General features: G+C 46.5%; 1 protein-coding gene across 2 annotated transcripts in view; it reads left to right on the forward strand.

Moving 5' to 3' along the window:
• Positions 1-5490: 5490 nt before the first annotated feature.
• LOC143783102 (ubiquitin carboxyl-terminal hydrolase CYLD-like) overlaps positions 5491-21396 on the forward strand; it is a 21913-nt gene continuing 6007 nt past the window's right edge. Inside the window, exons 1-12 of one of the 2 annotated variants that reach the window (XM_077271360.1) lie at positions 5491-5618; positions 6279-6767; positions 12062-12331; positions 14370-14436; positions 15095-15288; positions 15687-15849; positions 16003-16138; positions 16454-16564; positions 18849-18940; positions 20378-20444; positions 20924-21056; positions 21142-21250. In XM_077271360.1, coding sequence (XP_077127475.1) covers positions 6321-6767; positions 12062-12331; positions 14370-14436; positions 15095-15288; positions 15687-15849; positions 16003-16138; positions 16454-16564; positions 18849-18940; positions 20378-20444; positions 20924-21056; positions 21142-21250 — 1789 coding nt within the window. In that variant the 5' untranslated portion in view covers positions 5491-5618; positions 6279-6320. Of the gene's footprint in view, positions 5718-6278; positions 6768-12061; positions 12332-14369; positions 14437-15094; positions 15289-15686; positions 15850-16002; positions 16139-16453; positions 16565-18848; positions 18941-20377; positions 20445-20923; positions 21057-21141; positions 21251-21396 lie in introns of both variants that reach the window. The other variant, XM_077271362.1, reaches the window with a different exon arrangement.

Consider the following 21396-nt stretch of genomic DNA (forward strand, 5'->3'; position numbering starts at 1 on the left):
GTACGTTGTACGATGTGTGACACTGTGCGGCCTCTACATTATACAGTGTGTATGACACTACAGCTTCTATACAGTATGGTGTGTATGACACAGTGTGGCCTCTACGCTGCACGGTGTGTGTGACACGGTGCGGGCTCTACGTGTACGATGTGTGTGACACGGTGGGGGCTCTACGTTGTACTATGTGCATTACACAGTGCGGTCTCTATGCTGTATGGTGTGTGTGACATGGTGTGGCTTCTACGCTGAACGATGTCTGTGACACGGTGCGGCCTCTACGCTGCACGGTGTGTGTGACACAGTGCGGGCTCTACGCTGTACGGTATGTGTGACATGGTGCGGCCTCTACGTTCTGTATGTGATCGCCATCTGCTGGCAAGAGCTCATTGCAGCACAGACATTTCTCAACGGTTCACACATTGCGCTCCTCCAACATCAAGATACACTCTGTAAATGCTGACACACTGTAACGCCCCTCCTGCTTTATTAGGCTACGCAGCGTCACCGTCCTCCTGTGTTTCATTAATGTCCACAACTTTTTTATGTCACGATATGGTATGAAATATCATATAAGTTTAGTTTCTCTTGTCAGCCCAGGATGTGGGCTAAGAAACCCCCCTTCTCTCTGGTTCTCTTTCCTTCCCTGTGTTTCTAACTGTGTAGAAGAGCTTGCCTTGTGGGGGAGTTTTATTGACGAAAGGTATTTACGACCAGTATTTCTTGTGGGGGGAAAGTGCCCAGCTTTAACTAGATTAGAACCTTCCAGAAAATGAAAGTCTTTTGTTCTGTTTTTGGAAGATATTATGCAAACCGGTTAAGTTACGAACACCAAAATATATCGTCATAATCACACTCGGAGGATCTACGCATCACTCTAATCACAGGCTTGTAGCTCCATCTGGTACAGAGGTAGGGATTTCTCTGTCAGCGTGCGTGACAAATAGGACATATTTGATCTCATCGGAATGCCCACGATACTATGAGATGAACGATGGGTAGGGTGCGATTATTTTATGTTCTGTAGCGAAGTTACGGGCATCAGATATATTTAATGCCCAGTGAGCAATACTGAAGAAGTAGGAGGGGTTGGAAAAACCAGCCCTTTCTGTGAGGTCACAGGCTGTAGGTTATAAAGTTGCTGGCAGGTTTCCAGGGGGGGAGTTGTGAGTTTTTACCTGAAGCGACCAGACTGCGAGTGCCAATGCACTGGGATAGATGGAAAGCTCCTAGCCTGTTGCCTGCAATGCAATGATCTGAGAATATGTGAGTGTTACCTTTTCTTCATTTAATCCTTTTATTTTTATAATTACCTTGTACATATTTGCAATTGTCTCATTTGTAACATCTTTGTGAAATATTTTATAAACACTGCCTAAAAATCATTCATGGGGTATCATATTTAATACTAGTTCGTTCTTCCTGCCCTAAACCGTACCCTGTCTCTGAAGGGAATTACGCTACTGTTTTGGGTTGCTCCGGACCGTTTAATCGGAGCTGGTGGCGGCGATACCGTGTGCAGGCTGTTGGGGGGTCACTGTAGCGACTGCGGCTTGATAATTATTGTTCCTGCCTGAGTGGGAGTAGTTATCGCGTTGCTGTAGTGCGCCCAATAGCCAGTACATAGCAGGCAGCCTTTCTGGCGACTAATTACCCCAGGTGCAGTACCGAATCTGACCTGAGAGTAAGGGGGGCGCCAGAGAGCTGCAAGTGTTAAGTGGAACTGTAAGCGGGATAGACACAGATCCCTGCAGTTCATGGTATACTGAAGAGCAGTGGGATACCTAAAATAAGCCCCTGCTGTAAACTAAGAGGTCAATAGCCTCGTGTGTGTTTTTTCATCACATTGTGGCAGTGGAGGGATAACTAGGATAAGCCCCCTGCACATGTGATAGCCGTCTGCTGGTCTAAAGTCACCCCAATCCGTGACATATTGTGGGCAGCGGCTAAGGGATCTTGACAATTGGTGACAGTCACGGTGTGAATCGTGACAAATACATTTTCATTTTTAAAACTTCTCCCCATTTTCAGGATTTCTATCTGTTGTGAGGCAGTGACTGGTGTTACATGTGAGAGTTGCTGTGTCCCCCCCCCAGGAAGCGCACAGAGGCGTATTGAGGCCATGAGAGGGTATTGCAGTCACAGGTGTAGCTGTGGTTGTAATGCAGACTAAAGTGAGTATAGGTCTTGGACATGCTGGTTGTCCAGGGCAGATGTAGGGAAAACCTGCTCTGGGCTTTTGTGTTTTGAAACAGACTACAGAATGGTAGTGACACAGTCCGCTTCATTCCCAGCCCGGGTTTTCCATGTGACTGAAGGCCACAGATTCCAGTTAAAACCCCTGCAGTATAGGGTTTAGATGTGTCAGGATCAGAGTCAGAATCAGTCAGGTGTTTGCTAAAGGGCAGAGCTGTCGGATCTGCAGAGCTCCTGTATGAAGCAACACAGGCAAGCGGAGCCAAACAGCCAGGGGAGCTGAGACACCTGGCCACCCACAGCATACACAAGGGTGCAGTCGCCCACGGTAACTGGTTTCATGAGGTGCACTGGCGTGTTTAGTGACAGTAAACTGGAGGATATGGTTACCGGCTGCGATACAGAGGATATCGAGTACTGTGTATTGCTGTGAGTAAAGAGACATTAACATGGCGGTGCAGTCGCCCATGGCAAAAAGTCAGAGGTGGACTGGCATGTTTAGTAACTGTAATCTAGAGGATATGTGGCTGGCTGTGATCCAGAGGATATTGTGTGTTGTGCTTATAAGAGTAGAACATTAAAGAGATGTTAAGCTGTGAACTTTAATGGGTCACTGCCTTAGAACTGTTCACGTCACAGCTGAGGATTTGTTACAGTGTATCGCCATCAATAACTGCATGAAAATCATCAGCTCTGCAGAAGAGCGGCTGAGACAGACAGGAAAGATTATGAGGGGCTCAGACGACCGTATCACACAGGAGAGGATTAGATACACAGCTCAGCGGACCGTATCACACAGGAGAGGATTAGCTACACGGTTCCGCAGACAGAATCACACATGATGGGATTAGGTACACAGCTCAGCAGTCAGTATCACACAGGATAGGATTAGATACACAGCTCAGCAGTCAGTATCACACAGGATAGGATTACATACACAGCTCAGCAGTCAGTATCACACAGGATAGGATTAGAAACACGGCAAAGCAGACAGTATCACACAGTTGAGGATTAGATACACAGCTCAGCAATCAGTATTACACAGGAGAGGATTAGATACACAGCTCAGAAGACAGTATCACACAGGAGAGGATTAGATACACGGATCAGCAGACAGTATCACACAGGAGAGGATTAGATACACGGCTCGGCAGTCAGTATCACACAGAATAGAATTAGATACACGGCTCAGCAGACAGTATCACACAGGATAGGATTAGATGCATGGATCAGCAGACAGTATCACACAGGATAGGATTAGATACACGGCTCGGCAGTCAGTATCACACAGAATAGGATTAAATACACGGCTCAGCAGACAGTATCACACAGGCTAGGATTAGATGCACGGCTCAGAAGACAGTATCACACAGGTGAGGATTAGATACACAGCTCAGCAGTCAGTATCACACTGGATTAGATACACAGCTCAGAAGATAGTATCACACAGGAGAGGATTAGATACACGGCTCAGCAGACAGTATCACACTGGTGAGGATTAGATACACAGCTCAGCAGTCAGTATCACACAGGATGGGATTAGATACATGGCTCAGCAGTTAGTGTCACACAGGATAGGATTAGATACATTGCTCAGCAGACAGTATAGCACAGGATAGGATTAGATACACAGCTCAGCAGACATTATCACACAGGATAGGATTAGATACACGGCTCAGCAGACAGTATCACACAGGAGAGGATTAGATACACGGCTCAGCAGTCGGTATCAAAGGATAGGATTAGATACACAGCTCAGCAGTCAGTATCACGCAGGATAGGATTAGATACACGGCTCAGCAGTCGGTATCACACAGGAGAGGATTAGATACACGGCTCAGCAGTCAGTATCACACAGGATAGGATTAGATACACGGCTCAGCAGAAAGTATCACACAGGAAAGGATTAGATACATGGCTCAGAAGACAGTATCACACAGGTGAGGATTAGATACAGAGCTCAGCATTCAGTATCACACAGGATAGGATTAGATACACGGCTCAGCAGAAAGTATCACACAGGATAGGATTAGATACATGGCTCAGAAGACAGTATCACACAGGTGAGGATTGGATACACGGCTCAGCAGACAGTATCACACTGGATTAGATACACAGCTCAGCAGAAAGTATCACACAGTATAGGATTAGATACACGGCTCAGAAGACAGTATCACACAGGATAGGATTAGATACACAGCTCAGCAGTCCGTATCACACAGGATAGGATTAGATACACGGCTCAGCAGTCAGTATCTCACAGGATAAGATTAGATACACGGCCCAGCAGAAAGTATCACACAGGATAGGATTAGATACATGGCTCAGAAGACAGTATCACACAGGTGAGGATTGGATACACGGCTCAGCAGACAGTATCACACTGGATTAGATACACAGCTCAGCAGAAAGTATCACACAGTATAGGATTAGATACACGGCTCAGAAGACAGTATCACACAGGATAGGATTAGATACACAGCTCAGCAGTCCGTATCACACAGGATAGGATTAGATACACGGCTCAGCAGTCAGTATCTCACAGGATAAGATTAGATACATGGCTTAGCAGACAGTATCACACAGGATTGGATTAGATACACAGCTCAGCAGTCAGTATCACACATGATAGGATTAGATACACGGCTCAGTAGACAGTATCACACAGGAGAGGATTAGATACACAGCTCAGCAGTCAGTATCACACATGATAGGATTAGATACACAGCTCAGCAGTCAGTATCACACAGGACAGGATTAGATACACAGCTCAGCAGACAGTATCACACAGGAGAGGATTAGATACACGGCTCAGCAGTCAGTATCACACAGGATAGGATTAGATACACGGCTCAGCAGTCAGTATCACACAGGAGAGGATTAGATACACGGCTCAGCAGTCAGTATCACACAGGATAGGATTAGATACACGGCTCAGCAGTCAGTATCACACAGGAGAGGATTAGATACACGGCTCAGCAGTCAGTATCACACAGGAGAGGATTAGATACACGGCTCAGCAGTCAGTATCACACAGGAGAGGATTAGATACACGGCTCAGCAGTCAGTATCACACAGGAGAGGATTAGATACACGGCTCAGCAGTCAGTATCACACAGGATAGGATTAGATACACGGCTCAGCAGTCAGTATCACACAGGAGAGGATTAGATACACGGCTCAGCAGTCAGTATCACACAGGATAGGATTAGATACACGGCTCAGCAGACAGTATCACACAGGAGAGGATTAGATACACGGCTCAGCAGACAGCTGTGGTTCCCTGTGACCTCCTTCCTGCCTCTCCGCCCCCGGACCGCCCCTGTCGCTGCTGATAGGACCGATCCGCTTCCTGCTCCGGCAGCTCAGAGATATCAGGCTGGGAGCTGCGGCCCTGAGCTCGGGGGTCTCCTCCACTGCTAACTGTGAGTACCCCCAATGTACAGCTCATAGGAGTGTGCAGAGGTGTCAGCGAGCGAACATCCCCGGACTGCTGAGACTTCTAGTTCTGGAGCCGCTGATTGGTCTGTGGATTTTGTGGCTACATTGTTTATAAATATTGTCACAAAGTATCAACACTGACAACAACACAGGGAGACGACGAGGAGGAGGAAGAAGAAGAGTACAGGGCGTGGAGTCCGACCACTGCTGACTGCTGAGCATGGAGACGGCACCTGCAGTCCTATGTAACACCACAGATTACACAGTGATATCTCTCTGAGTACAGATAATGCAGTAGATGTCACCTGCAGTCCTATGTAACACCACAGATAACACAGTGATACATCCTTGATACGGTAGCTTTTTCCTGCAGTCCCATGTAACACCACGTATAACTCAGTGATAACTCCTTGATACGTTAGCTGTCATCTGCAGTCCCATGTAACACACTCGCCATGTGCATGCCTGAGGTTGGTGACGTGGGGTGTCGCCGCTCCCCACCATCGGGGACACGCGGTCTTATCCTCTCCTCCTGTATGGATCTTGGCCCAGGGATTACTTGGTGCTCAGAGCTGTCGGGGATTATGGCAGCGTTGCTGGGATTATGGGAATTACTGACACAGGAAATCTCATTATCTGTGCAGGTGAAACCTGAGTGTTCGGGTCTCCTCCATCTGTGGGACATCATGGCCGAGGTCAGAGAGGTGGACGACTTCCTGATGTATTTCATCTTGTTGGAGAAGGTCCCGGTGGGCGCTCGGTCGGTGGAGTCCGGTAGATTGTGCTGCATGAGTGAGGAGTCCTATATCCAGAAAGTGACCGAGGACCAGAGCATGGCCCACTCCCTCAGTGTCACGGTCATCGAGGAGAACGTCATGATAGATGTGGACGTCAATGTTCTTCAGCCTCTGAGCCAGAAAAAAGCCGCCCTCCTCCTGGCCATCCGCAACCCAACAGAGAGGCTGAACTGCTTCCTGGACAGGGGGCTCCTGGAGGACATCCAGGCCAAGGTCGGTCAGAGGGTCCTGGTGGAGCATGAGCAGAAGCTTTATCCAGCACTGGTTCATTATGTGGGCAACACCCTGGACACCAGCACCTTACTGCCCCCCGTCTATATTGGAGTGGAGCTGGAGGTGGGTGACATTGTAAGATGCCAGCGGTGTCGGGCCGGCCAAAGACTTCTCTCTCGTGGTCTCTACTATTGAGGGGGTGGGTGGTACTGTAAACCGAGGCGTAGGTGACCACTGGTGGATGGTCACCATACGAGGATAAGTGATGGGGCATGGGTGTCGTGGTATCAGTGAGGGCCAGCAATTCTTTGGGTTGGGCTACAGCACAGTTGGGTGGTAAGCATGGAGGATCTAGGAGGGGCTTTATGGTGCCACCATTGGTGGATGGGTTATGCTTTAAGCAGAAGTTTAGCAATGCACTTTGAGGTGGCTTCAGACTGTGGCATATAAGTCCTTATAGAAAGAGGCATATTGGTTTCAGTATGGGGGGGTCATCATTCCGAGGTCACTGAAAGCCGTAAATGGTTCATCTATCTATCTATCTATCTATCTATCTATCTATCTATCTATCTATCTATCTATCTATCTATCTATCTATCTATCCATCTATCCTAGTGTATATGTATGTGTGTATTGATGTATTGACGATGATGTCATAATAGGTTGCCATGGTGACAATGATGTCAGAATGGTTGCCGTGGCGAAGATGATGTCATAATGGGTATATGGGCACGGAACTATGGGATGGAGGATGTGTGATGGGTATATGGGCACGGAACTATGGGATAGAGGATAATCATTATAATTTGTTATAACCAACCACAGTTACGTACTATGCCCGGGCAACGCCGGGCTCTTCAGCTAGTGGTGAATAAACTGGGAAATGGGTATGGCATTTGGGTGTAGAGCTGCTATTAGCTGAGGTTTAGGCGGAGGCCTATTGGGTGTAAGAATTGTTCTTGATTAAGGGTACCGTTACACAAAACGATTTACCAACGATCACGACCAGCGATACGACCTGGCCGTGATCGTTGGTAAGTCGTTGTGTGGTCGCTGGGGAGCTGTCACACAGACCGCTCTCCAGCGACCAACGATGCCGAAGTCCCCGGGTAACCAGGGTAAACATCGGGTTACTAAGCGCAGGGCCACGCTTAGTAACCCGATGTTTACCCTGGTTACCATCGTAAATGTAAAAAAAAACAAACCGTACATACTCACATTCCGGTGTCCGTCAGGTCCCTAGCCGTCTGCTTCCCGCACTGACTGAGTGCCGGCCGTAAAGTGAAAGCAGAGCACAGCGGTGACGTCACCGCTGTGCTCTGCTTTTACTTTCCGGCCGGCAGTCAGTCAGTGCGGGAAGCAGACGGCTAGGGACCTGACGGACACCGGAATGTGAGTATGTACGTTTTTTTTTTTTTTGCACTTACGCTGGTAACCAGGGTAAACATCGGGTTACTAAGCGCGGCCCTGCGCTTAGTAACCCGATGTTTACCCTGGTTACAAGCGAACGCATCGCTGGATCGGTGTCACACACACCGATCCAGCGATGACAGCGGGAGATCCAGCGACGAAATAAAGTTCCAAACGATCTGCTACGACGTACGATTCTCAGCAGGGTCCCTGATCGCTGCTGCGTGTCAGACACAGCGATACCGTATAGATATCGCTGGAACGTCACGGATCGTACCGTCGTAGCGACAAAAGTGCCACTGTGAGACGGTACCCTTAGGTACAGTGCTCTCATATGTTAAGTTGGGGAGGAGTACTGTCAAGGTTGACTTTTGGTTGGGGAGGAGTAAAGTCAATGTTTGCATTTAAATGGGAAGGTTAGGGTTTGGGATGCCTTTAGGCTGTTGAGGAGTAAGTAATGGCTTTAAAATTGGAAAGTAAGAACATAATAACATAATATGTCTTTAGATCAAAGAGTAGAGTTAGGGTTGGCTCATGGTTGCTGGAGTTAAGATTAGAATTGCCTTTAGGATGATGAAGAGTAGGTTTAGTGTTAGCTTTAAGCTGTGGAGTAGGGTTAGTGTTAGTTTTAGGCTGGGAGCAGTAGGGATAGTGTAGGGTTTAGGTTGGGGTAGCGTAGGGTTAGAGGTGGCTTTAGGTTGGAGAGTAGAAGGGTTGGTTTTCGGCTTTGGAGGTGTATGGATAGGGTTGGCTTTAGGCTGAGGAGATGCAGGGTTAGTGTTGGCTTTAGGCTGAGGAGGAGTACGGTCTGGGTTGGCTTTAGGCTGAGGAAGAGTACCATCAGGGTTGGCTTTAGGCTGTGGAGGTGCAGAGTTAGGGTTAGCTATAGGCTGAGGAGGTGCAGGGTTAGGGTTGGCTTTAGGCTGAGGAGGAATACGGTCAGGGTTGGCTTTAGACTAAGAATGATCATATTTAGTGTTTACTTTTTGGCTGAGGAGGAGTACATTTGGGGTTGGCTTTAGATTGGAGAGCAGTAGGATTAATTTTGGCTTTAGGCTCAGGAGGAGTAGGGTTATCGCTGGCTTTAGACCACGTTCAGTATTTGGTCAGTATTTCATATCAGTATTTGAAGCCAAAACCAGGAGTAGGTGATAAATGCAGAAGTGGTGATGAGTTACTATTATATTTTCCTTTGATTGTTTTGGCTTACAAATACTGATATAAAATACTGACCAAATACTGACAGTGTAAATGTGGCCTTAGGCCGGCGTCACACTTGGCGTAAGACAATACGCCACGTATTATACGTCCGTACTACGGCCGTAATACGGAGAAATGGTCCCAAAATATTGATCCGTAGTCAGGGTGTGTCAGCGTATTTTGCGCATGGCATCCTCCGTATGTAATCCGTATGGCATCCGTACTGCGAGATTTTCGCGCAGGCTTGCAAAACCGACATCTAATGGATTTATGTGCTCAAATGTTCGGGAAAACATATATACAGTGTATATATATATATATATATATATATATATATATATATATATATATATATATATATATATATATATATATATATATATATATATGTCATTGAGACACATATATATATATTCTGTATTTAGATTTCAGTCAGCGCGATATCTGTGAACAGCCGGTAATTGCCCCCAGCCCAGCTGCCCCCAGCCACCCCAGAAAAGGCACATCTGGAAGATGCGCCTATTCTGGCACTTGGCCACTCTCTTCCCACTCCCTGTAGCGGTGGGATATGGGGTAATGAAGGGTTAATGCCACCTTGCTATTGTAAGGTGACATTAAGCCAGATTAATAATGGAGAGGCGTCAATTATGACACCTATCCATTATTAATCCAATATTACGAAAGGGTTAAAAAAGACACACACACATGATTTAAAAGTATTTTAATGAAATAAACACAGCGGTTGTTTTAATAATTTATTGCTCTCTCAATCCATTTGCAGGCCCTCGCTTGGCAAAATAATAAACGCACAAGATACATACCCTCAGCTGAACCGTCACGTCCCATGAAGTAATCCATCTGAAGGGGTTAATTATTTTACAGGCAGGAGCCCTGCTAATGCAGCGGTGTGCTCCGTGCTTGTAATCCCCCGGCGAATGAATGAAATGTAGGTCATTGACCTACATTTCCTTCAGTCGCGGTGATGCGCCCCCTGGTGGATGTCCTCATATGACCTGGAGAGTGGGAAAAAGTTCCCAGGCTGCAGTTCATGAGAACATCCAGCAGGGGCGCATCACCGCGACTCAATGTAAGTACAGATCCAGCTTTCCTTTCAGCACCCGGGGATTACAGGCACGAGCGAGTGGTTTATCGCAGCTCGTGCCTGTAATATTAGTTAACGCCTTCAGATGGATTACCTCGTGGGACGTGATCGGACATCAGAAGGTATGTATCTTGTGCGTTTATTATTTTGCCAAGCGAGGGCCTGGAAATGGATTGAGAGAGCAATAAATTATTAAAACAACCGCTGTGTTTCTTTCATTAAAATAATTTTTAATAATGTGTGTGTGTTTTTTAACCCTTTCATACAATTGGATTAATAATGGATAGGTGACATAATTGACGCCTCTCCATTATTAATCTGGCTTAATGTCACCTTACATTAGCAAGGTGGCATTAACCCTTCATTACCCCATATCCCACCGCTACAGGGAGTGGGAAGAGAGTGGCCAAGTGCCAGAATAGGCGCATCTTCCAGATGTGCCTTATCTGGGGTGGCTGGGGGCAGATGTTTGTAGCCATGGGGGGGCCAATAACCATGGACCCTCTCTAGGCTATTAATATCTGCCCTCAGTCACTGGCTTTACCATTCTGGCGGAGAAAATTGCGCGGGAGCCCACGCCAATTTTTTCCGCCATTTAACCCTTTATTTTAGCAGCTACAGCGCTGAAATTTTGCACATACACACTACTAACATTAGTAGTGTGGAATATGAAAAAAAAAAGGGGATATGAGATGGTTTACTGTATGTAATCATGTCTCATATCATGTCGGGTTTGTGCAGGAGAAATGAAAAGCCGGCAATTGAATTACCGACTTTTCACTAACACCGCTGCGTATTTCTCGCAAGTCACACTGCTGGTCCGTGTGGAATCCGTATTTTTCTCGCCCCCATAGACTTTCATTGGCGTATTTGCGCAATACGCTGACAAACGCAGCATGCTGCGATTTTGTACGGCCGTAGAAAGCCGTATAATACTGAACCGTAATATACGGCTGATAGGAGCAGCCCCATTGAGAATAATTGTGCCGTATGTTATGCGAGTTTTACGGACGTAGTTTCTGCGCTCTTACGTCCGTAAAACTCGCCAGTGTGACGCCGGCCTTAGGGTGAGGAGGAGAAGGATTAGCATTGGCTTTAGGCTGGGGAAGAGTAGGGTTAACTTTTGCTAGACGCTGAGCAGGAGTAGGGTTCTCACTGGCTTTAGGAGTTGTAGGGTTAGCTGTGGTTTCAGAGTGAAGAAGAGTAGGGCTAGAATTGGTTTTAGGTTTACAAGGAGTAGGGTTAGCCCTGGCCTTAGGCTGAGGAGCATAAGTGTTATTATTGGCTTTTGGCTGAGGAGAAGAAGGGTTAGTATTGGCTTCAGACTGAGAAGGAGAAGGGCTAGTATTGGCTTCAAGGTGAGGAGGATTAGGGTAAGCGCTAGCTTTAGACTGAGGACCAGTAGGGTTAGTACTGCCTTTAGACTGAGGAGTAGTAGGGTTAATGTTGGATTTAGGCTGAGGAGTAGTAGGGTTAGCGTTGCATTTAGGCTGAGGTGGAGAAGGGTTAGCCTTGGCTTCAAGCTGACGAGCAGTAGGACTAGGATTGGCTTTAAGCTGAGTAAGAGTAAGGTTTTCTTTAGGATCTGGATGTAGGTTTGACATTAGACATAGTGCATAGAAGAACATACAATTATATTGGGGGCTTCTTGTTATATGTAAAGTAATGGGTTCCTTGTATTGACATTGTATTGGTTATTCCACAGGGTGAAGGTGAAGGTCGTGGTAACATGGACGGCTCTTATAAAGGGGTGACGTTCTTCAAATGTAAGAAGAAATGTGGCCTCCTTTTACCTTTTAATAAGGTCGTGTTCTCTGGGGCACCTTCTCCAGATGGTTCGGTGTCCAAATATCCACAGCCTGGTACCGGTAATCCAAAGGACAATGTGTCATTCTTTGTTGAGGATTCTTTACAGCGAGGAATAGATATCACCTTAAGTAATCAGGCTGCTGCTGGCGTTGTGGAAGTCTTACCGGTAAGTATGTCACTATGTGCTCACAGATCTCGGGGCATGACGGGTATCGGAATATGTCACTGGAAACACAAAAGAACTCATCCACATCCCTCCTGTACCTACATCATCAACCAAGAAGACGGAACAATCCCAGGAGGAGTAACATCATGGTTGGCTTTATACCAGGGAAGAGTAAAGTTAAGGTTGGCTGCAGGATGTGCAGAGCTAGGGTTATGGATGAGTTTAACTTGGTGAGACATATGGTTAGGGTTAGCTTTAGGGCAGATAAGATTAGGGTTAGGGTTGGCTTTAAGCTTGAAATGAGTAGGGTTGGGTTTGTCTTTAGGCTTGGATGGAGTATGGCTAGCTTTGGCTTTAGGCCAGGTAGGTGTAAGGATACTGTTGGCTTTAAGTTGGAGAGGTGCAGGGTTAGGGTTGGCGGTTGGCTTTTGGCTAGGGAAGAGTAAGGTTAGGGTTGGCTTTAGGATAGGGTGGAATAGCCTTGGATTTAAGCTTAAGAGTATGGTTAGGGTTGATTTTAGACACGAGGAACAGAGTTAGAGTTAGCTTTAGACTGGAGAAACACAGCTAGAATTAGCTTTGGCTGGGGAAGAGTGGGGTAGAATTGGCTTTGGGTTAGGCAGGGAAAGGATTAGTATGGACATTAGACTGAGGAGAAGGGTTAGTGTTGGCTTTAGGCTGAGGAGATGTAAGATTACGTTTGGGTTTAGGCTGGGAAAGCACAGATTTGCTATTGGATGTAGCCTGGTGAGGAGTAGGGTTGGACTTGGGTTGGGCAGGAATAGGATTGGTGATAACTTTAGACTGGTGATAAGTAGGGTTAAGGTTATTGTAGTAGGCATGGCTCATATCCTGGTCTCAGAGTATAGGAATTACTTTAGACTGAAGTGTAATATCGGCAATCATTTTGGAGGTGAGTTGTTGGATATGAAAGCAGCTTGAGATGATGGCCAAGTCCCCGCCGTAGGCCCCTGTGTAATACCTGCCGATATGGTGCCAATGCTCCTTCCTTACGATATATTGATATTTATTATTTAGCCCTCATTGATAAGTGTGGTGCTAAGATCTAACATGGGGGGGGGATGGGGATCCTGCTTGGACACTTCCTATAGAAGTCCATCTCTGTAGGTGGAATATCTGAAGAGCCTCCACTGTCGGTGACTTCTTGTTGACATTCGCGGACGCTTCATGGCAAAGTGAAAGAGTTAAGCATAAATATATGTATTACTCTGGTCTGGCTCCCAGTCCGGACCTGGCATTATTGCACTGGTACCGCGGCACCTGCAGCTGACATAGAGGACTGGGCCGGACCAGTCACTGGGCCAGGATAGTGCAAAGATATTTGCTAAACTAAAAAAAAAAAAATAAAATAAAGTGAAATGCTGAAAAAACAGAAGAGGAAGTGAAAGAAAAGCGCTTTATTTAATTTTTCACTTTCATCTGCGTGATCCGACACATTATATCAAGCGTTTAGCAGAAGTATTAACCCCTTGTGTCATATTTGGTCACTGTGCACAGGGGCAATCTGAAGGACTTACATTCTGAAGGCAGGAGATTGATAGTCGTCACCTTTTGTACTTTGAGACTTCATGATTTTCCACTTTTTGCTTTTCTAAACCCCCTAAAGTTGCATGATCACTGGGGCAAATAAGTTTTCACGTCCTGGAACAAATTCTCCCGTGTGATTGGAAAGTTTGTGCAGGATGTCGACCTTGCTGGTCCTGTGTAGGTGTGAATTTCTGTCCAGTTGGGAAATCAGACAGTTCTCCTGCAGGGTTTCAGCCATGATTTGTTCAGATTTTACAGCTTTGTTTTACCCTCTTCCATCCTATTGATGTGCTGCTGCTTCCACCATATTTTATGTTGGGGATGGTGTTTTTTGTTTTTCCTTCTTGCCCAGTTTTTAGCTCTTGTTAGACCGCAGACCCCGTTCCCCCCTCATTACACAGTATAGGCATGGTGATTGTGAGCGGGATGGATATCATGGGATTGTTTGCCACTTCTATCACTGTATTCACCTTTGCATCATGCATGGCAGGAGGAGACCCCGGCCAATGAGTCGCTGAAGATTCCCCTGGACTCTATAGTGAAGGAGGAAACTCCAGGTACGTTACAGAAGAAAAAACTGCATTGATGGGATATTCAGTTCCTATCGCCCTCCTGCTGTTATAGTGACCCCAATCTCTATGCAGTCAGCTAAAGATTTGAGATAAACTAGGAGCTCCGCAGGGGTGGGGCTGTCAGGACACAATATTAGAAAGTTGCCTGGGACAATACAAAACAAAGAATAATTTCATTTGTGTATTCATTATTTTGTACATTTCCTGTTCCTTGTGGGAGGGTCTTAGGTCAGGTACTCTTCAGGGGCGGTGCTTCCCAAGGCTGAAATAGCTGTTTATATTAATAACCATATAGAATATTTGTTTGATTTGAGGAATTATCACGTGGTGTCAAGTAAGCTAAACTCTTGTATAATAAAAGTTCTGGAATGTTCCATTTTTAATTTTTTTTTTTAAATTCCTCAATTTTTCACGTTTTTGATTCACGTCCGTGAATAGAAACCTTATTCACATGTGTCAGCGCTGTATCAGGATAGGTTTGTGGCCTCTGGGTGAAGATGATGAATGTGTCCATTCATTGACAGGAAGCAGAGATCTTAACAATAATGAGGAATGGAAAGAGTTTGTGGATATGACAGCCGCGTTTGCTTTGAGATGTTTTTGGCGTCACATGTCGGCAGCTTCTTGTCTCTTTTGCTGGTAGATCCTCGGAGCCCGGTGCTGGACGGGAAGTCTCCCGGTAAGGAGGAGCCCGGGACGGTGAACGGTAATAAGAGGGACCTGGAGGTGGACTCCCTGGTGCAGATTCAGTATCAGGAAGGGGAGCTGGCCTTCGGGATGATCCGGTGGTTGGGATACGTGCCGCAGATGGACGACTTCATGGCTGGTGTGGAGCTGGTAAGATCTGGACATATCGCCTTCATCTGAAACAATGCTTCAGGGACCTGGAAAGAGGACGGCTCACTGTCCTGCACCGACACTAACACACTGCTCTGCTGAAATACTCTGTGCTGCTGAACATCCTGCTGCTTAGAGACTGTAACTCTGTCTGTGACCCCTCATATTCTCAGTAACACCCCTCCTGAAACACTCTGTGCTGCAGGGGCCCTTCTTCCTCCTCTGTGAATCTCTGTGCGTGTCCTCCCATATGATCACTGTAGTCTACTGCTGAAACACTCTGTGCTGCAGGGGTCCCTTCTCCCCTCGCAGTGTGATTCCCAGCCTCCTCCTTTGCCCATTTCCTGTCGATCCGCCTGCGATGATAAGTCCTGACCTTATGTTTCCTGGTCCTGCAGGAAGAAGACAGAGGCTGCACCGACGGCAGCTGGTGCGGGCACCGGTATTTTTTCTGCCCACCGAAAAGAGGACTTTTTGTAAAGTTAAAGGCCTGTCAGCCGGACACCCGTTTCCTGTCCGGTAAAGACTGTCCTCCAAGGAGCCTGGAGAGCCCAAAACACAGTGAGTTTACTCCTCCACCGACACATAGTAACAGAAGCCCTGCTGTACCTCCACTGATCGGCCACTCTGGTTCTGTGGTGTCATGCAGTGTAGTGACTATGTAGCACACATACCTCGCTAGTTACAAGAATTCTTTTTTTTTTTCTTCCCCAGGTAGAAATGACAGTCGCAGGATGCCGGGGAAGGTTCCTCCTCTGCAGGGCACAGCGGCTGTGGAGATATTAGAAGGAGATATGAAGGGTATTCAAGGTCATTGCAATTCCTGCTACATGGATGCCGCCCTTTTCAGGTAGCTCAGAGGAAGTCAAAAGCGCATCACTTGCTTAAAGTAACTTGGGGGTGGTCCTTGGCTGGCCGGGTGCTCCTCAGGGGTGGGGCAATGCTGCTAGACATAGAGTAAAGAAAAAATAGAAATAGTAATTTCATACTATAAAAATATTTCTTTGCAGTTCCTTGTATTGTATATGGATGGTCTTGGGTAACTAGGGGGATGTTCTGGATTGGTGGGTGCTCCTCAGGGGCGGGGACAGTTCTGCAGGATACTGAATCATAAGAATTCCTGGAACAAGAAAAACCAAACAAACTGTCTTTCCTCTGTTTGCAGTCTATTCTCCTGTAGTTCTGTGCTGGATTCTCTGCTGTTCAAACCTTCTTCTCTTCCTAATGGAAAAATCCAACAAACTCTGAGGGAAGAAATTGTTAACCCCTTGCGGAAGTGAGTGAGGAAGATAATGAATTTTGCTTTATTTGTGTGGGCACATTAGCAGATTGAGAAGAATAGAAATTTACATTTTACGTCTTTCCTTTATTTTAGTCTTTTTGTTTTTCTTTAAAGATTTAAAAGTATTTTTGGGCTAATTCATCACTTTCTGTAATTAGATAATCTGCATTGCCCCCCCTATAGAAACATGGTATCTTCTATGTCAATAAAGGTTTTATTCAGTGCATAATACAAAGTTCTGCGACTTTCTTACTTTTCATTCTCAGTGTTTCCTGTGCTCAGGATCTCTGCTTGCTGTCAGTGATCGGGAACGTACTTGTTCACATCCAGAGCCAGAAATATATGTGCAATGTGCCGATAATATTATTATTATTCATTATTATAGCGCCATTTATTCCATGGCACTTTACATGTGAGGAGGGGTATACATAATAAACACAAGTACAATATTCTTAAACAATACAAGTCATAACTGGTACAGGAGGTGAGGACCCTGCCCGCGAGGGCTCACAATCTACAAGGGATGGGTGAGAATACAGTAGGTGAGGATAGAGCTGGTCATGCAGCGGTTTGGTTGATCGGTGGTTACTGCAGGCTGTAGGCTTGTCGGAAGAGGTGGGTCTTCAGGTTCTTTTTGAAGGTTTTGATGGTAGGCGAGAGTCTGATGTGTTGAGGTAGAGGGTTCCAGAGTAGGGGGGATACGCGAGAGAAATCTTGTATACGATTGTGGGAAGGGGAGATAAGAGGGGAGTAGAGAAGGAGATCTTGTGAGGATCGGATGTTGCGTGTAGGTAAGTACCGGGAGACGAGGTCACAGATGTATGGAGGAGACAGGTTGTGGATGGCTTTGTATGTCATGGTTAGGGTTTTGTACTGGAGTCTCTGGGCAATGGGGAGCCAGTGAAGGGATTGACAGAGGGGAGAGGCCGGGGAATAGCGGGGGAACAGGTGGATTAGTCGGGCAGCTGCGTTTAGAATAGATTTGGTGGGGTGCGAGAGTGTTCGAGGGGAGGCCACAGAGCAGGAGGTTGCAGTAGTCAAGGCGGGAGATGATGAGGGCATGGACTAGGGTTTTTGCAGATTCTTGGTTGAGGAATGTACGGATCCGTGAAATATTTTTGAGTTGAAGGCGGCAGGAAGTGGAAAGGGCTTGGATATGTGGTTTGAAGGAGAGATCAGTGTCAAGGATAACCCCCAGGCAGCGAGCTTGTGGGACTGGGGAGAGTGGGCAGCCGTGTACTGTAATGGTTAGGTTCGTTCGGGGGGTCGCGTGAGATGGGGGAAAGATGATGAATTCTGTTTTGTCCATGTTAAGTTTCAGAAATCTAGCGGAGAAGAAGGATGAAATAGTGGACAGACATTGAGGGATTCTGGTTAGTAGGGTGATGATATCTGGTCCAGAGATGTAGATCTGTGTGTCATCAGCATAGAGGTGATACTGGAAGCCATGAGATTCTATGAGCTGTCCCAGGCCAAAGGTGTAAATGGAGAAGAGCAGGGGCCCAAGGACTGAACCTTGTGGGACTCCGACAGATAGGGGGTGAGGTGAGGAGGTGGTGTGTGAGTGGGAGACGCTGAATGTCCGGTCTGTTAGGTATGATGAGATCCAGGATAGGGCCAAGTCTGTGATGCCAAGGGATGAGCGGGTCTGTAATAATAAGGAATGGTCCACTGTGTCAAAGGCAGCCGACAGGTCGAGGAGGAGGAGGACAGAGTAGTGTCGCTTGGCTTTGGCAGTTAATAGGTCGTTGGTGACCTTAGTTAGGGCAGTTTCAGTGGAGTGGTGTGACCGGAAGCCTGATTGTAAGCAGTCGAAGAGGGAGCAGGAGGAGAGATGGGCGGACAGGTCAAGATGGACGTGTTGTTCCAGTAGCTTTGAAGCATAGGGGAGAAGTGATATAGGGCGATAGCTAGATACAGAGGATGGATCAAGGGAGGGCTTTTTGAGGATAGGTGTGATTGAGGCATGTTTAAAGCTTGAGGGGAAAACACCAGTTGTTAGTGATAGGTTGAAGAGATGGGTTAGGGTTGGGATGAAGACTGTGGTGAGGTTTGGGATGAAGTCGGATGGGAGTGGGTCAAGGGCACAGGTGGTGAGATGTTATCTTAAGAGTAGAGTGGAGAGTCGATCTTTTGTAATGGTGGAGAAGTTGGTTTTGGAGGAGGAGGGCTGTGTAGTTAGGAATAGGGGTTGTGGTGGTTGTAGGCCAAAGCTTGATGATGAGCAGATGATTGTACTAGTGAGATATTTCCTATAAAGCAGCTTCATCCCTTACAGGATTGGCTACGTGTCAGCGGACAGTGTGATGAACCTGCGCCACCAGCTGATGGAGGAGAGTCAGTGCCCGAGCTTCACCACCTCCGAGAAAGGTAGAATCACTGCTGCACAGGTCACCATGATAAGGCTTATAAACCATATATCTATGTAATTAATGGACTATACTTTATGCTCCAGAGCTGCACTCACTATTCTGCTGGTGCAGTCACTGTGTACATACATTACATTACTGATCCTGAGTTACATCCTGTATTATACCCCAGAGCTGCACTCACTATTCTGCTGGTGCAGTCACTGTGTACATACATTACATTACTGATCCGGAGTTACCTCCTGTATTATGCTCCAGAGCTGCACTCACTATTCTGCTGGTGCAGTCACTGTGTACATACATTACATTACTGATCCTGAGTTACATCCTGTATTATACTCCAGAGCTGCACTCACTATTCTGCTGGTGCAATCACTGTGTACATACATTACATTACTGATCCTGAGTTACATCCTGTATTATACCCCAGAGCTGCACTCCCTATTCTGCTGGTGCAGTCACTGTGTACATACATTACATTACTGATCCTGAGTTACATCCTGTATTATACCCCAGAGCTGCACTCACTATTCTGCTGGTGCAGTCACTGTGTACATACATTACATTACTGATCCTGAGTTACATCCTGCGTTATACCCCAGAGCTGCACTCACTATTCTGCTGGTGCAGTCACTGTGTACATACATTACATTACTGATCCTGAGCTACATACTGTATTATACCCCAGAGCTGCACTCACTATTCTGCTGGTGCAGTCACTGTGTACATACATTACATTACTGATCCTGACTTACATCCTGTATTATACTCCAGAGCTGCACTCACTATTCTGCTGGTGCAGTCACTGTGTACATACATTACATTACTGATCCTGAGTTACATCATGTATTATACCCCAGAGCTGTGCTCACTATTCTGCTGGTGCAGTCACTGTGTACATACATTACATTACTGATCCGGAGTTACCTCCTGTATTATACCCCAGAGCTGCACTCACTATTCTGCTGGTGCAGTCACTGTGTACATACATTACATTACTGATCCTGACTTACATCCTGTATTATACTCCAGAGCTACATTCACTTTTCTGCTGGTGCAGTCACTGTGTACATACATTACATTACTGATCCTGAGTTACATCCTGTATTATACCCCAGAGCTGCACTCACTATTCTGCTGGTGCAGTCACTGTGTACATACATTACATTACTGATCCTGACTTACATCCTGTATTATACCCCAGAGCTACATTCACTATTCTGCTGGTGCAGTCACTGTGTACATACATTACATTACTGATCCGGAGTTACCTCCTGTATTATACCCCAGAGCTACACTCACTATTCTGCTGGTGCAGTCACTGTGTACATACATTACATTACTGATCCTGAGTTACATCCTGTATTATACCCCAGAGCTGCACTCACTATGTATGTTAGTATATTATGGAAAGTTTAGTTCCTTTTTTCCTTCTTAGATCCGGAGGAGTTCCTCACTCTCATCATGCATCGTATCCTGGGCGCAGAACCTCTCTTAAAGCTGCAGTAAGTTTTGTGGTAGCATAGAACCTAAGGGGTAAGGTTTTTCCTTGTCATTTTCCAGCAGGAGAGACCTTAGCCCTTAGATCTCAGATCTCATACTTACCCTGATGAAGGACAAAACCCTGAAACGGTGTCTGAAAATTAGGCTGATTTGGCTTTTATCCAAGGCGCGTTAATGTGTCGATATTGACTTCCAATAGGTGGCGCTAGAGTTCAGGTCCTCTTCCTCTGGAGGGGAGTCTTAGACCACCCTACACCCTTTTACCCATCAGTCCGACTATCCTCCTACAATGACCAGAATGTTAGCACAACGTGTGGTTTGTTCCAGTTGTATCCAGTCTGGGAGTCTCAAAGCTGATAGACTGGATACAATGGTAACAAACCCTCAGCAATGATAAGTAAGGTCAGAACAGGTACAGCTCTTGTACTGTGATTTCTATGGAGAAGCCCTTTAAGGATCTCTTGGTTTCTCCTCCTGGCAGGTCTGAGGGTCAGCGGGTCCAGGAGTGTCACTGCCATCAGATCTTCATAGAGAAGCAGCAGGAGATGACGGTGCCCAACGTGCAGCAGCTCCTGGAGCAATCCTTCCATCACTCCCAGCTGAAGCTGGTGGAGGTAGGCGTGGGTGCATGAGCGCAGTCTATTACTCCCTGTTATCAGCCATGCTTAGAGGCTTTCTCTATGATGATGTCCTCCACAGGTCCCGTCCTGCTTCATTCTCCAGATGCCGCGGTTTGGGAAGGAGTACAAGATGTTCAGTAAGATCGTCCCATCTCTGGAGCTGGATGTCACCGATCTTCTCTCTGACAGTGAGTGCGCAGCGCTGCTGTGTCCATCATAGAAACACATCGTCCTGCCGCCTCCTGTGTGAACACTGAGCTGATACACTGTAACAATCCTGCAGCTGTGAGAGCAGAACGAGGCTGAGAGATTCTACCTACTGCAAACAAAAACG

Source organism: Ranitomeya variabilis, chromosome 6 (assembly GCF_051348905.1).
Source record: "Ranitomeya variabilis isolate aRanVar5 chromosome 6, aRanVar5.hap1, whole genome shotgun sequence".
Lineage (NCBI taxonomy): Eukaryota > Metazoa > Chordata > Amphibia > Anura > Dendrobatidae > Ranitomeya > Ranitomeya variabilis.